We start from the raw sequence: 16,119 nt of genomic DNA, 5'->3' as shown, positions 1-16,119 counted from the left end.
ATTTAAAATACCACAGATTTTCCAGTTGTTCTAATGCATTCTCTCCTATCAAATATATTTATTGACTGAGCTTGTAGGATCATTGTCTTTCCTTAGTCAAACTAGAATTAGTTATTTTAATCCAAGGAACACACAGTGTCCCCTGGCCGGTTGGCTCAGTGGTAGAGCATTGGCCTGGCGTGCAGAAGTCCTGGGTTCAATTCCCAGCCAGGGCACACAGGAGAAGCACCCATCTGCTTCTCCACCCCCCCCCTCCTCTCTGTCTCTCTCTTTCCCTCCTGCAGCCGAGGCTCAATTGGAGCAAAGATGGAAAGATGGCCCGGGCGCTGGGGATGGCTCCTTGGCCTCTGCCCCAGGCACTAGAGTGGCTCTGGTAGAGGCAGAGCGACACCCCAGAGGGGCAGAGCATCGCCCCCTGGTGGGCAGAGTGTCGCCCCTTGGTGGGCATGCCGGGTGGATCCCGGTTGGGCGCATGCGGGAGTCTTTCTGTCTCTCCCCGTTTCTAGCTTCAGAAAAATACAAAAAAAAAAAAAAAAAAAAAAGAACACACAGTGTCTGTACACATCATCATGCACACATTGAGTAGTATGTTCCAGATACTTTGCAAGCATCCCTGAGACAGATATTCCATACTTCCCCATGTATAAGATGCACCTTTTTCCAAAATATTTGGGGTCTAAAAACTGGGTGCATCTTATACAGTGGTTGTGGCATTTCAAATGCCATAGATGGAACTGAGGACGAGGCAATATATGAAGACAGTGATTCGTCATCAGACACAGAAGAGGACAAGCTAATGGATGAGAGTTTTGACAGTGATGAGAAATTGTATGAATTTTATGATGAATAAAACTTGAGTTCAATAACTTTATGTAATACATTTTTTTTCCAAATTTCAGGCCCCAAAACTAAGGTGCATCTTATATATGGAAGTGTCTTATACATGGGGAAATACAGCAGATATTGTTGTCTTCATTTACTGAGGAGGCAATTGAAACTTTAGGTGGTGAAAAGAACAGTCTTACTGTGGTATGCTGGAATTGAAATAGAGAGGTAAAGCTAGGGCAGATTACATGGGACAAAAAAATAATTAGGGCAGCACAGAATTATGATTTTTTTTTTTGATTCGTGCCCTCCCCACTCAGTACTTTACACTCTAAAACATTTAGACATAAAATTTAATTAGTAGTTCTCTTTCACCACAATCTCTTTCACCACAATAAGAATTTTCTCACTTAAGTTCTCGTATTACATACTTTGACTACATACTCTTACTTTTCTCAGTTAAAAGTACTTTATACTGTCATTTATCACTGATACAACTCTCTCTTTATACTGTCACTTATATTGATGACACTTTATACTTTATACTGTCACCTACAGTTAATACCCTGCTTATTCTCTTTCTCTCTCTCCCTTCTCTCTATATCCGTACTCTCCCCTTTTTGGCATTATATAGAATTCTCTACTGTTTGATTCCCAATTTGATTATCCATGAGATAGAGATTCTCATTTTTCTTTATCTTTAGTGAGAGTTCTATATGAAGAAACTATTCAGAATTAAAGTCATGAGTATTGTTTAAAGTTGGGTAACTATAACATCAATGAAATACTGCTTTTCAACTTAGCAAAATACAAATTATTGACAATCACTAATATTCATTTTTGGCATTGGCAAGAGTACAGTAAAGTAGGAACTCATTTACTATTAGAAGATTAAATTGTACAACTTTTCTTATAAGTGATTATCAGTTTGTATCCAAAGCTTTACATTAAAATAATTCTTACTACATCAATTTTACCCAAAGGAACTTATGCAAAAGAACTACTTAGATAGATGGATACTAATTTTTGAAAAAGAATATTCAGTACAGTATTACTTTCATTAAAGTTTTAAATGATTTAAGCATCTAGTTATCCAGGAAGAATAAAATAAAATATGGTGCAGCTATTAGAAGGACTTTTAATATGCACCTTATACTTATGTTTTTTCAGAAATAAAAGTGTAGGAAATGACTCACTATATAATGCTGAATAAAAGAAACAGTATACTAAATGCACTCTGATTTTATATATGAGAACATTAGATTCAACAATGATAGCTTCTTTAACAATCTTTGGATTTTTATCTCCATTGCTTAACACAATGAAGTCTTATTTTTTTCTCATGGATAGTCTAGTGCAGGGTGGTGGCAGCTGCAAATTTCTCTGTGACTCCAGCAAGCTCAGTATATGGCTTCCACCCTGCTAGCAGATGGGAAAGGAAGAGAAATAGCATGAACAGGTCTTCATTTCTTTGGCCCAGCATCATTTTTGCTCATGTTCCATTAGTAAAAAGCTAAGCACTTGTTCTCTTCCCTTAAAGGCAAGCCATCAGGTGTCAGAGCATTTCACCTTCACACACACTGGAAGCAATTCACAAAATTATGAACATCACTTGTGAGATTATTTGTGACTTTTATTTTCAACTTCCTGCTATTATTTTCTGAATTTTATATAATAAGATTACATTAAGTTCATAATCAGATTAAAATACAGACATGGAAAGACTTGAGGTTCATTGTGAGGGCCAGCTGCTTAATTTCTCTCTGGAGATGCAGACAGGCTAGGGCACTCACTGTAGTTAAGTTTCAGGATGGCTCTCTGTCATAAGAGGCTCTTCTGTGTCTGCCAACGTGACAGAAAATACACTGAGCGCAGCATAAGGAGGACCGTCCTCTATGCATGGGTGATTTGGATATAATATTTATCAATGCTGATGACCTGGATTGCTTTGGCTGATCTGGCTGGCTTAGGGAATTTTCCATTCTTCCTTCATTGTTCCATATGTTTCTTTTCCAAAACCTTTTCCTCTGTCCAAGAGAACATTTTTCCACTAGCAGAAGAGAGACAATAACAAGGCAAAAGTTTTCTCTTTTCATAGTCTGTTAAAAAGTTATTCTTTAGAAACACTCCTTGTGCATGAAGACGTAGGTAGAAAATTCATCTTCTACAATGTAGCTGAAGTCTAATTGATGATTTAAGAACAAGTAATGATAGTTCTATGCAGAAATGTAGCATATCCGCTGTCCTTTTAAGGATTGCTGGTTGAGAGTGGAATGCATAGGAAATAAACACTGTAGGAAGACTGTGACATCTCTGATACCATACATTTGATTCTGTATTTTATCTCTGGTCTCTATTCTGGACAATAAACTATAGAAATATTTTTGTCACTAAGATCTTTTTCAACAGTCACTACTACTCATACTTCTTTTCTGTTTCATTTCATGCCACTTTCTTGCACTTGTCCTGTTAAAGAGACCCCCATAGCTATTTAATATTTAAAGGCCGGGATCATTTTGCAGGTTTTAGTTTAAGGGTAACCATAGCACACACAAACATTTATTATTCATAGCAGAGATGCACTGTAAGTTCTTGGGAATCTCCTTTCCTTTCGATGTTAGTTTCATATGAGTGCTGCTGTCAGTAGAATTAAGTTCTGATATTGCTATGTGGCAGGTGGACCTGATGAAGTAACAAGGGATTGGGAATTATGTGAACTGTTTGTATGGGTGGATGTGACCATGCTCAAAAGGGAGACAAAGCCGGAGAGTGATAGGCCCCGGAAAGTCCGGTTTCGGATCGCATCCTCTCACAGCGGGCGAGTTCTGAAGGAGGTATATGAAGACGGGCAACCAGCAGGCTCTCTGGATTCGGAATGTGCCAGTATCTGTGGCATCGATGGACTCAGCGAGTCTGATGTACAGCAAAATGGCCACATAGGATCCGAAAGTGATGAGCAAGAGAACGACCAGGATAACTTGCTGGTGTTAGCAAGGGCTACCAGCGAGAAGGGTTTTGGTACAAGAAGAGTCAACATTTTAAGCAAAAATGGCACAGTCAGAGGAGTCAAATACAAAGTGAGTGCTGGCCAAGCTCTATTTAACAATTTGACCAAAGTATTACAGGTAAGTCACTGCCCTTCGTTCCTCCTGAACTTTGTTCCTAACTCACCATTTCAACTCCACTCTGTTCTCCAGTTTAAAACAAGCCTCTCTTATTCATGACTCCTACATACTTCATGAGTCACTTTCCCATCTAAGATATTGTGTCAACAGCCACTGATTAAAAACAGAGCTACTCTGCTTAGCAAACTAGATTTTTTTCTCAAAACCAAATTTCTATTATTTAAAGGGTCTTTTCCTCCAGTGTGTAAGGTTTAAAACAACATATGTATTTCTTAGCCAAGCCAAAAAACAAACAAATAAAAAAACAAAAACAAAAAAACCCCACACACTGTAATGTTTAAAGCATCTGAGAATAACTTAGAAGTATTTTATGGTTTATCACCCTTAAGTCACCAGGTTATTGTTTATCATTTCTTGCATAGATATTTAAACCAGAAAAGATTGAGTGCTGTGTTCAGTGGGGTTTGATTCAGTTGGAATGTTGTAAAGATAGAAAGGCTAACTCTCTTTCATTCCTGAGAGTTTTGCAGGATCATCTGAGTTGCATTTCTCCATTGATTTGCTCTTAAGAACTCTTAGAGTAGCATTTGAAAAAGTTATTCTTCTATAAAGTTCAGACTGAGATCCAGATTTTATAGTAAAAAATTGCCCTTAAAATGTAATAGGTTCTGCAGAGTAATGTAGAAATGTATTATTCAGGTCCTGGGCCTTGAGCAATGATCTAATGTTAAGACAGTTTTTGAAATTGCCTGGAAGCATTGGTAAAGTGATTTTCTATTCAAAACAGGTATCATATTTCAGGAATGAAATTCATAATCACTATCATTAAGGTAGCAAACCAATATTTTTCATTGTAATACCATTTTATATTATGCTCAATATTTAAATAAAGTAATACCTTGTGATGAATTATTCAATGCCTTGACATATTATAAAAGCTGCTGGAGTGGTAGTGAGGAAGGATTTTTAAAAAGATTCTTGACTTTTTTTTTATTTTAAAGGAAGTATTTGGAAAGATCACACCATGAAGATTCTCAAAAAGAAAGTAAAGGATAAAAGCAGTTAAGATCAAAGAATATTTTCATCATATATAAAGGCTGTGAAGGATCCCACAGATTAAGGGTGGGGGGGGGGAGAACCAAAAATCACAGAGATGGCTGTTACCAGGTTGGAAACAATCTTGTCTGGGTGCCTAGATATGTAACTATTAGGTATATGTGACTATCTTAGCGGTCTCTATGTCTCACCCAATGCAGAAATTATTTTTGACAAGTTTAAAAATGGTTGCATGCATTGTGCTTAATTTAGCTTGTCATGATTTGAAAGGCTGTATGGTTTGGAACCTTTTGATTTGAATTTATTCAAATCTCTCAAAAACCTATCATTTATGAGTAAGTATCTTAAATCTTTAAACCTATAAGAAAAACTTTTCCTCTTTATGACTTTATTCTAATGGTGCTATAAATTTGAAATAGGAAATGAAAAAAAAACTGCAAGTCACAATTTTAGTACTAGATTAGTTCACAATGTTTACTTGTGTATTTTTTTCGTGCATGATTTCATCACCTTTTTTTTGGAGGAGACAAATTAATGAAATTGTCATTTTCTAATAATTTAACCCCATTCCATATACCCTCTGCTTTAAGAGGAATATAGGGTTACTGGTAGAGGTCTCTCAAAGTCTTTGATATTTAATCAGCCCCCTGCCCCCATCTGATCATTCTTTCTTTATAATCAGCATATTGTAAGTATACACAAATTTTGGCCATCATCATCAGTTTCATTTTTATCACCATCATCATCATGGAATTTTCTTTGATCTCTCCAGGACAAAACACAAGTTAAAGGAGCTCCTACCTTGGTTCAGGGCTGCCAGTGGCACTATTTTAAGGAATTCTATTCACATCATTGTTTGTATGGTCTATATCAGGGGTAGTCAACCTTTTTATACCTACCGTCCACTTTTGTATCTCTGTTAGCAGTAAAATTTTCTAACCGCCCACCGGTTCCACAGTAATGGTGATTTATAAAGTAGGGAAGTATCTTTACTTTATAAAATTTATAAAGCAGAGTTAATAGCAAGTTAAAGCATATAATAATAATTACTTAGCAAGTACTTTATGTTGGATTTTCGCCAAGTTTGGCAGAATAAATCTTTATAAAATAACTTACTATAGTTAAATCTATCTTTTTATTTATACTTTGGTTGCTCCACTACTGCCCACCATGAAAGCTGGAACGCCTACTAGTGGGCGGTAGGGACCAGGTTGACTACCACTGGTCTATATGAACAGCATGTGTATGTCACAAATGAGATCAGTGTCTTAATCATATGTCTTAGAATGATTGAGTGGGTTTCCACATGCATTTCACAATGCAGTAGCAGAGAAATCCTAGGGGCTAGAAGTAGAAGTTACATTTCAGTTTTTCCCATACATGGATATCAGATCAGATGTGACTCTTCCCTGAATCTCTTGGTATTTTCCACATCCTTTGGAAAGTAAGTGGCAAACTTAACTAGACATGACTGCAACATAACAATTTCTCTTAGGGAAGAAAAAATGAGGAGTTGTAGCTTGGATATTTGATTAAGGTTCCAATGCACAGGCAATCTTATTGAAGCAAGGAACTGTGATTGAAGAGACAGTTGGGTCTTCCTGTTTTAAGTTATACAATCTTGAAGCACACAACTTGAAACTTGAGGAAACTCTAAATATAAATAAAATCTTTTAAAAACTCTGTAAATCACATTGAGTACTTTCTAATAGTTTCTCATTGTTATTCTTGTCTCATGAAACATTGGCATATGCCATGTAAAATTTCAACTGTACAAAGAATTGTAATTGAAGTTATTTGCTTAAAACATTTTTACTTTTTAGCAGCACTTATTTAGAAAGTTGTCCATAAAAGAGATAGTAGAACAGATTTTCATTTCATTTATCAATTAATTTACCTTATAGAATTCTTAACAATTGAGGATGAGCAATATTAATTTTTTTTAAATAAATTTTTATTAATGGTAATGGGATGACATTAATAAATCAGGGTACATATATTCAAATAAAACATGTCTAGGTTATTTTGTCATTAAATTATGTTGCATACCCCTCCCCAAAGTCAGATTGTCCTCCGCCACCCTCTATCTAGTTCTCTGTGCCCCTCCCCCTCCCCCTAACTCTCTCCCTCCCTCCCTCCCATGTCCTCCCTCCCCCCACCCCTGGTAACCACCACACTCTTGTCCATGTCTCTTAGTCTCGTTTTTATGTTCCACCAATGTATGGAATCATGTAGGTCTTGTTTTTTTCTGATTTACTTATTTCACTCCGTATAATGTTATCAAGTTCCCACCATTTTGCTGTAAATGATCTGATGTCATCATTTCTTATTGCTGAGTAGTATTCCATAGTGTATATGTGCCACATCTTCTTTATCCAGTCTTCTATTGAAGGGCTTTTTGGTTGTTTCCATGTCTTGGCCACTGTGAACAGTGCTGCAATGAACATGGGGCTACATGTGTCTTCACGTATCAATGTTTCTGAGGTTTTGGGGTATATACCCAGTAGAGGGATTGCTGGGTCATAAGGTAGTTCTATTTGCAGTTTTTTGAGGAACCACCATACTTTCCTCCATAATGGTTGTACTACTTTACAGTCCCACCAACAGTGAATGAGGGTTCCTTTTTCTCCACAGCCTCTCCAACATTGGATGAGCAATATTAAACAAGGTTTATAAAGTTTGAAGGACCAGGAAGCAAAGACAGAAAGATTACATAGGTTCTCAAGGGACCCTTGTAGTGGGTGATTCGTGGGTTCTTTGTGAATTAATCAGGGACCTCTATTTGGTCTAGATTATATCTCTTCAGATCCAGATACTTGACTTTTCTAGTTCTTATAAAAATGACAAAAATTTAACACTCAAGAGAGACCAATTTGGATATCTGAAAACCTGGAATCTAATAGTGGCCTGGAAATCTGAATTTATTAGAACTCTTCAGGTTGTTCCTACATAAATTATAGTTCGAGAATCGTAAGTGTAGAAGGGAAATTCATCCAGTTTACTAAGGTCAATAAACATATTCCTTAATGTTTTTTATATCATTTATATTTAATGAGGAGAACAGGAAGATATGTATTGATACATGATTTAGTAGATCATGAGGAAGGTATTTTCTGAGCCAAAGAGAAATACAGATATTCTGACAGAAATGTTTCCTAGAGTATTCTAATTTATTAATATGTTGGCTCAGGAACAGGCCCATAAATCTTACCAGTACAGTCTGATATAGGTGTAATGTTTTACTTATTTTTAAGAAATTCTACTAAAAGGAAATTTCTATCTAGATAAATGGTTTTATTTCTCATTACTGGAATATTTTAGAAAGAAATGACTATTTTTTATTTGTTAAAAGCAGTCACTGTTACCTCAGGCAATAGAAATTACAGCACCACTGTATAACTCATAGCTCTCATCACCCAGTTTGCATGACTGGATTTGAGGTATACTTTGCTTTTAGCTGCAACATATTTCCAAAACCTCTTAGGGTGGGTCAGTGATGCAGATAATTAAGGTCATTTATTCTTTGTATCTTATCCTTATGGTATTAAATTTCAGATAGTGATTAAATTTCAGACAGCAATCTTTTCTTGACCTTATCCTCAAACTTGTAGACTTTGTTATATACTCTGGTAGAATCTTTTATTATATTATAATTTTCATAATTTCAATTCCCTCTTTTTCCACAAATTTAAAATTATTGTATAGAGAAAAATAGATACAAAGAAGTAATTACACTACATACAATAATTTGGTGGCTCCTTTCTAAGAACTCAAATTAAACATATTTCCTTCACTTATGTATGTACATGCATATCTGTGGTTAGTGTGCTGATATTTATGAGTATTCTCATATTTCAAGACAAGTAAAATAAAAATACTATTGAATTTGTAGAATGAGTTATATTTTTCAGGAGCTTTTCACATACATAATTTTCAGTGTACCCAATATTTTGTTAAGTAAGAAAATAATTATTGTAATGCTGGTTTTTAGATAACTGAGTGTCAGAGAAGTCAAGCACCTGGCCCAATGCTGGGGAGGCAAACACAGAATATAGTATACAGAAGATGTGTTGTAGGCTCTGACCAGTTGGTTTAATGGTCAAGTGTTGGTCCTGCCTGTGAATGTTCTGGGTTTAATTCCCTGTCAGGGCACACAAGAGAAGTGACTATCTGATTCTCTCCCCTTCCCCATTCTCTGTCACTCTCTGTCTTCCCCTCCCATAGCCATGGCTCGATTGGTTCATGCTCATTGGCCCTGGGCACTGAGGACGGCTCTGCAGAGCTTCTGCCTCATGCACTAAAAACAGTTGGGTTGCAAGCATGGCCCCAGATGGGGGTTACTGGGTGGATCTTATTCAGGGCACATGTGGGAGTCTGTTTCTCTTTCTCCCCTCCTCTCACTTGGAAAAGAAGAAGAAAAGATGTGTTGTAGAATTGTGCATCTGAAACCTGTATAATTTTTTTTGTTAACCAATGTCACCCAAATAAATTCAATTAAAAAAAATAAACCATGCCTTTCTTTGCTTTATCTATGTTCATTATTAAAAATAATTGATATAATGCTATATACAGAAACTCCCAACTTTATCTTTTGAAATGTAATAATTAAGACTATATCATGTTATGCTCTAATCTGGTCTCTTGAAAGGTCAACATTTAGTTAGCATATTTTAAAATTTATTGTTTAGTGAATATTCAGTCTTCCCCTAAGGGAAAGTTTTTCTGTAGCATTAAATAGCTTCTATTAATTTTTAAATTACATTTTTTAAAATTTAGCAAAACTCACCATTATCTCTAACATTATTTGATTTAACTATCTTGAGGTTACAAGGGTCGCCATTGGAAGTGGATGCCTTGATTATAAGGAAGACTGCTGCTCAGCGTTGTTCACTAACTTTAGGACGAATAATATTAACACATTTTCAGCCACAGTTATGATCTACCTTTGTTAATTGAATATTCCTGTGAGAACAAGGTAACTCTCTTGGTGACTTCTTGGTCGCAGTGGTTTATTTGTACTAACTTTGGAAAAGCAAAAATAAGAATAACAATAATAGGAAACATTAATTAAATATTTACTAAATGTCAGGTTCTTTTTTTGTTATTTATGTGCATTGACACCTTTATTTTTCAGTCATTTTATGAGGTAGTATCATTATTAATCAACTAATAATAACTTGAACTTCTTTGAATATAAAACATTAAGTGGTAAGATTAAAATATTAGTAATCCAGAGACATCTTATGTAATATTCTATCAAAATAAACACCTAATGGAAATATTGCCTTTTTAATTATAAGAAAGTAGGCAAGAGACTAGAATTTTTTATACAATTTCAAGCAAGAAACTACATTAAGAAATTAAGTGACTTGTAATTCAGGAACAGAAAAGAAAAAAAAAGCACCAAAAATGAGTTGGTGCTACTTGATATATTTTTATGTACAATTAAAGACTTGGAAACCAATAGAACTTAGAATCTTTCAACATACTGTCTACTGTCTCTTTGCAACTTTTGGTGACAGTATTTAACACTGATACTGTTAGGACCTAAATAAAATTTTTCTTTGAATTAATGAATTAAGTGAAATTCTCTTAGTGGTCATTTTCATCTCTTTTGGGTTTGGAGATTTCCCATATTGGATAGGAATAGAATTTGCATGGTGAAACATTAGCAATTTGCTCCATTCAATCCTTTCTATTGTGGGTTATCTTCAATACTTTTTCATTTATTTAATAACCATTTACTGCTTATCTATTATGGTGCAGGCACTATGCTGGATAATATGAGGAATAAAATCCAGTTTTTGCCTTCATGGAATACTCAGTATTGTGAATAGTTGTGTAAAGTGATTCATGGAAGAATTCAGGTATAAAACTCGATTTTGATTCTTATTGTCATAGGATTCTCCTCTGTTTTTTTTTCTTTTTTCTTTTTTTTTTTGTATTTTTCTGAAGCTGGAAATGGGGAGAGATAGACAGACTCCCGCATGCGCCGGACCAGGATCCACCCGGCACGCCCACCCGGGGGGGGGGGCGACGCTCTGCCCACCAGGGTGCAATGCTCTGCTCCTCCGGGGTGTCGCTCTGTTGCGACCAGAGCCACTCTAGCGCCTGGGGCAGAGGCCAAGGAGCCATCCCCAGCGCCCGGGCCATCTTTGCTCCAATGGAGCCTTGGCTGCGGGAGGGGAAGAGAGAGACAGAGAGGAAGGAGAGGGGGAGGGGTGGAGAAGCAGATGGGCCCTTCTCCTGTGTGCCCTGGCCGGGAATCGAACCCAGGACTTCCTCACGCCAGGCCGATGCTCTACCGCTGAGCCAACCCGCCAGGACCTCCTCTGTTTTCTTGTTGTCTTAATATAGTCTCTGCATTTCTCCAGTGCTTGTATCTTTCTTCAAGTCTTTCTCTGATTGGATTATAGTTTTAGTGTACCCCTTTATTCAGCTTCTCTTGCTTTCTAATTTAGTTATTGGGCCTAGTATTGTCCCTAGGCCCAATAACTGATGGGTCATCTATGTGATTAACGACTCCCATCTTAATCCCTAATATCTCTAGAAGTCCATAATGGTGACTCTCACTGTGAGCACTGATTTATCAAAGTTCTACAAATTTTGCTAAAACTTTCTTTAGTTTAGTGAATATCTGGTTGGTATATCTCTTATTCTCTATTCAGTCGAACCTTTGTATCATCATAACATTTTAATTTGTGGGAGCTTGTTTTTTTAATTAATTTAATTTATTGGAGTGACATTGGTTGACAAAATTATATAGGTTTCAGGTGTACAATTCTATAATATATCATCTGGATATTTTATTGTATGTTTACTGCCCCAAGTCAAGTCTCTTTCCATCACCACTTACCCCTCCTTTACCCTCTTCTACCTCCCACCCCCACCTTTTTCTCTTGTAATTCCTATACTGTTGTCTGTGTCTGTGAGCTTTTTTCTTTGCTTAATCTTTTCAGCTTAAGCCTATGAATCTCTCTGAATTTTATCTTTAGAATAACATGCTGAGCAAACCCACAGATTCCACAAGATGACTTGGAACTGCTTAATGAACCCTTACTGGCAGCCCCTGGGTATCACATAATTAGGGAATTAAGACCTGATGTTTCCAAACTTTATAAAAGCGATGTAACTGCAGGACTATACAAACATTATTTGGGTGGCCTGGTCATGCAGGAAGAGATTCTGCTATTTCTCTAAAACTCAGTATTTAGAATGTTGTGTCAGAATAATATAAATATTTAGTAGTCTATAAATTGATACACTATATGAATATATCAAAGACTTAATGATTATTCCCTGGAAGGAATTTAAAAAATGATAAACAGAATGTCATAAAGAACTTTTTGGTTAAGAGAATTTTACTTATGATCCCTGTGCTCAATTTTCTTTTCCTTTTCTTTTTTTGATTTTTTAATTAAATTCATTGAGGTAACATCAGTTAATTGGATCATATAGGTTTCAAGTATACATTTCTATGATATATGATCTGTATACTGTATAGTGTGTCCACCACCCAAAGTCGTCAAATCATATTCAGTCACTATATATTTCACCCCCTTTATCCTTTACCACCTCTACCCCCTAATTATCTCACCCAATTGCTGACAAATTATTTATATCTTAGAATATTTCATTAGGAGGGAAATATTTTTCATAGGTGTTCATTTTGTTCATGTAACCACATAGTTAATATAATAAATTATGAGAGTATTCTTTATTTTATTGATTCCAAAACAATACAATCAGGTCATGAAACAATTAAGTTGTTCCTTTTCTGAATCTTTTATGTAATTAATGGTATAGAATTAAAGATCTCTATTATACAAAATCTCTGAAAGTGTGAGTAGTACACAAAGCAGGTAAAATAGTGTAAATCAAGGTATTTATTTGCAGGAGAGTTTTTTTAGAAGAGCTAGTTTTGTTCAAAGAGAATTATGTTCTAACAGGTCAGTGAAAAGAGAATAGGGAGAAAGTCAGAGTACCAAACCTGTGCAGACTAAATGAAGGTCATACTAGAAAGATGAGAAGAATTGGATGGGTTGTGACCTCAGGAGAAGTTAGTGCGTCTGGAGATTGGAGGAAGGGATTTCATGGATTAGATCAGGGTCAGCATAGAGAGCTGTGGGTGACCCTACTCACAAGGGCCTCAGAACCAGCTCATGCTGTCAGAGCAGCTGCCCTTACCTGCTCATTACCTTTGGTGCACAGCCAGGCTCATGTCCTCTCACGGCTGTCTTATGCAGACCTTTCTCTGATAGCTACCAGCACATTGCTCATGGAACATCTGGTGGAAGTAATGCTCTTTCATGTCCCAAGATTTCTGCTGAACTCCTTCCAAACTTTCCCAAGTAAACACCTCTTTCTCAATGACATGGCATAATGATTTTCTACGGAAATAAAAAACAGGGCCTTTGGCATCTAGATTAATCATGCTGGCTATGTGAAAAATAAGCCTGTGGTATTTATATTTAGGAAGGACTAAACAATGATCATTACTCACCTAGTGTATTAGTTTCCTATTATTGTTGAAACACACCACCACAAACTTAATGATTTAGAACAATTGATTACTTTGTAGTTTCAGAGGTCAGAATTCTGAAATGAGTCTTATGGGACTAAAATTAAGGTTTCAACAGGGCTGTGTTCATTCTGGAGGCTTTGGGGGAAAATCTGTTCCTTGCCTGTTCCCTATTCCAGAAGCTGCCTGTATTCCTTGGCTCGTGGTACTATCACACTGACTTCTGGTTCCATTGCTATGTCTCCTGCTCTAACTCTCCTGCCTCCCTCTTCCCCTTCTAAAGACTTTTGTGATTACATTGAGCTCACTGGATAATCCAGGATAATCCTTCTATCTTGATATCCCTAATGTAATCATGTCTACAAAGTCCTTTCTTCTATGTATGGTAACATATTCACAGGTGTGGGGATTCAGTCATGGGAATTTTTAGGCAACCATTGGTTTGCCTGCCACACCTCTTAGGTATAGACTATAGTCATCTTATTTTGTCTATGAGAAAACTAGGGCTTTGGGTAAATAAATTATTGGCTCCACTTTTATACTCCTTTGTCATAGTATCAAACACTGATACTATTTTAAGATGGCCTTCTGAAGACAGGAATGCACTTCTGCAGCCCTTGACTTTAGTCTTGGCCACATGACTTCCTTTGAACATGGGCTGGCAATTGATGTGGACCATGCAGAGGCTTGAAATGTGCTCATATCATTGTGTTTTTCCTTTTGCATTCTTTCTACCACCAAGAGAAGTACATGCTGCAGAAGTCCAGCTGGTCCCAAAAGATTGAGAGACATAAAGATCAGAACTGGGCCCAACTGACAGTTGGAAGCCAAACCATACATAGTTTCAACTCAATCAACTGATTGCCAGCTAACGCTCAGACTCATGAGTGAACAATAAATGCTTAATGTTGTATTCCATTTAGTTTGAGGTAGTTTCTTAATCAGTAGAAGGAAACTGGTACAGGTTTATAATTATTGAGTATCTTGTTCAGTCACATGATAGTAAATGATCTAAGTTCTAAGTACCAGAATGTTTAACTCTAAAGCTTGAGTTCTTATTCACTCAACAACTAGTGTTCAACCACTTATTTGCTGCCTGAGTTTTCTTTACAATATCTCCTCTGAGACCTTATCTAGCCTTTGACGGGGATTTCTGGGTGGAAGAAATTCAGGATATTGGGCAGGACAGGTTTCAAATCTCTCACCATCCTATGGATATTAAACCTATTGAAGCTGATCATGCTAGGATAAAGTGAAGGCCATCTGTCATTCACTTCTAAGAATGTAGCTGAAGATTAAATTAATATTTTTGGTAGTTACCTCACATTGTTGTGTTGTTGGCTTGCTTTCTCACTTAAATATCTTTTTTCACTGGAAAGATTCATGAGATTAAATTTTTCAGTCATAGCCTGACCAAGCAGTGGTGCAGTGAATAAAGCATTGGACTGGGATGCAGAGGACCCAAGTTTGAAACACCAAGGTTGCTGGCTTGAGCACGGGCTCATCTGGTTTGAGTACAGCTCACCAGCTTGAACCCAAGGTCACTGGCTTGAGCAAGGGGTCACTTGTTCTGCTGTAGCCCCCCAGTCAGGGCACATATGAGAAAGCACTCAATATGAGAAAGCAATTAATGAACAACTAAGGTGCCGCAAAGAATCGATGCTTCTCATCTCTCTCCCTTCTTGTCTGTCTGTTCCTATTTGTCGCGCTTTCAATCTCTCTGTCTCTGTCACAAAAACAAATAAACAACAAAAAAAAACTTTCAGTCATATAAAACATCTACTTTTGTCATATAATGTAATATTGTTGGTTTTCTCTCTGCATTTATACACAGGGACTCTATAGTCAACAAAATTTAATTTTATTGTGTTAGTCCAAGCTGTCAAAATATTTTTAGACTCTGATTTTGAATCTAGCTATATCTTGGTACCTCATTGAGTCAATTGAACACAATTTTGAACATGGCAATTTATGACCTTGAAATAATATCAAGTGAGTAAAAAGAAATAAATTTAAAGGAAATTATGCACCCCTAAGGAAGTGCCAAATGTATTTATGAAGCACTAGAAACCAGTAAAGTTAGACCAGTGGTCTTATTCTAATACAGAAAAAGGACAGATACAAATGATGTGGTTGTGACACAGACACTGCCAGCCTCAGAGGACTCTGTGGGTTTCCCGTTATTAGGTTAGACTTGACCTTTATACAGTATTCTTATAGCCAGAAATTCTTTTTCATAAAGGATGTCATTTGTCCCCAAGGTCATACATCCTAATTTCTACAATCTGAGGGCAATAACTGTGATCTTTGGGAATGAGATAGCTTGTGGCGATGGCACAAACATGTGTTGAGGCAAATGAATTAATAGTCAGCAGTGTTGGGTTTCTTTCTAGAGTCATAGAGTTTTATTCACAATCAAAAGCAACGGCAGGAGCGTGGTGGCTGATGATTTGCCTCCCTGAGTGCCTGTGCTTTTAACTGCAGGTCTAGTACATGCAGCTATGCATACTTTTCTGTTAAAGGAGAGGATTAGGAAATCTATTATAAGGATAACACAGATAAATCAATTATCCTCTACTAATGATACTGCAT

The 16,119-nt window shown here is 36.6% G+C and overlaps 1 protein-coding gene across 1 annotated transcript in view; it reads left to right on the top strand.

Annotated features, from left to right (window-relative positions):
* The first annotated feature begins 3,554 nt into the window (after positions 1 to 3,554).
* GRXCR1 (glutaredoxin and cysteine rich domain containing 1) overlaps positions 3,555 to 16,119 on the top strand; it is a 125,255-nt gene continuing 112,690 nt past the window's right edge. Inside the window, exon 1 of the mRNA XM_066233230.1 lies at positions 3,555 to 3,950. Within this exon, the coding sequence (XP_066089327.1) occupies positions 3,567 to 3,950 (384 nt within the window). The 5' untranslated portion in view covers positions 3,555 to 3,566. The remainder of the gene's footprint in view (positions 3,951 to 16,119) is intronic.

This window comes from Saccopteryx bilineata, chromosome 5 (assembly GCF_036850765.1).
Source record: "Saccopteryx bilineata isolate mSacBil1 chromosome 5, mSacBil1_pri_phased_curated, whole genome shotgun sequence".
NCBI lineage: Eukaryota > Metazoa > Chordata > Mammalia > Chiroptera > Emballonuridae > Saccopteryx > Saccopteryx bilineata.
This window is presented reverse-complemented; position numbering and strand designations above follow the sequence as displayed.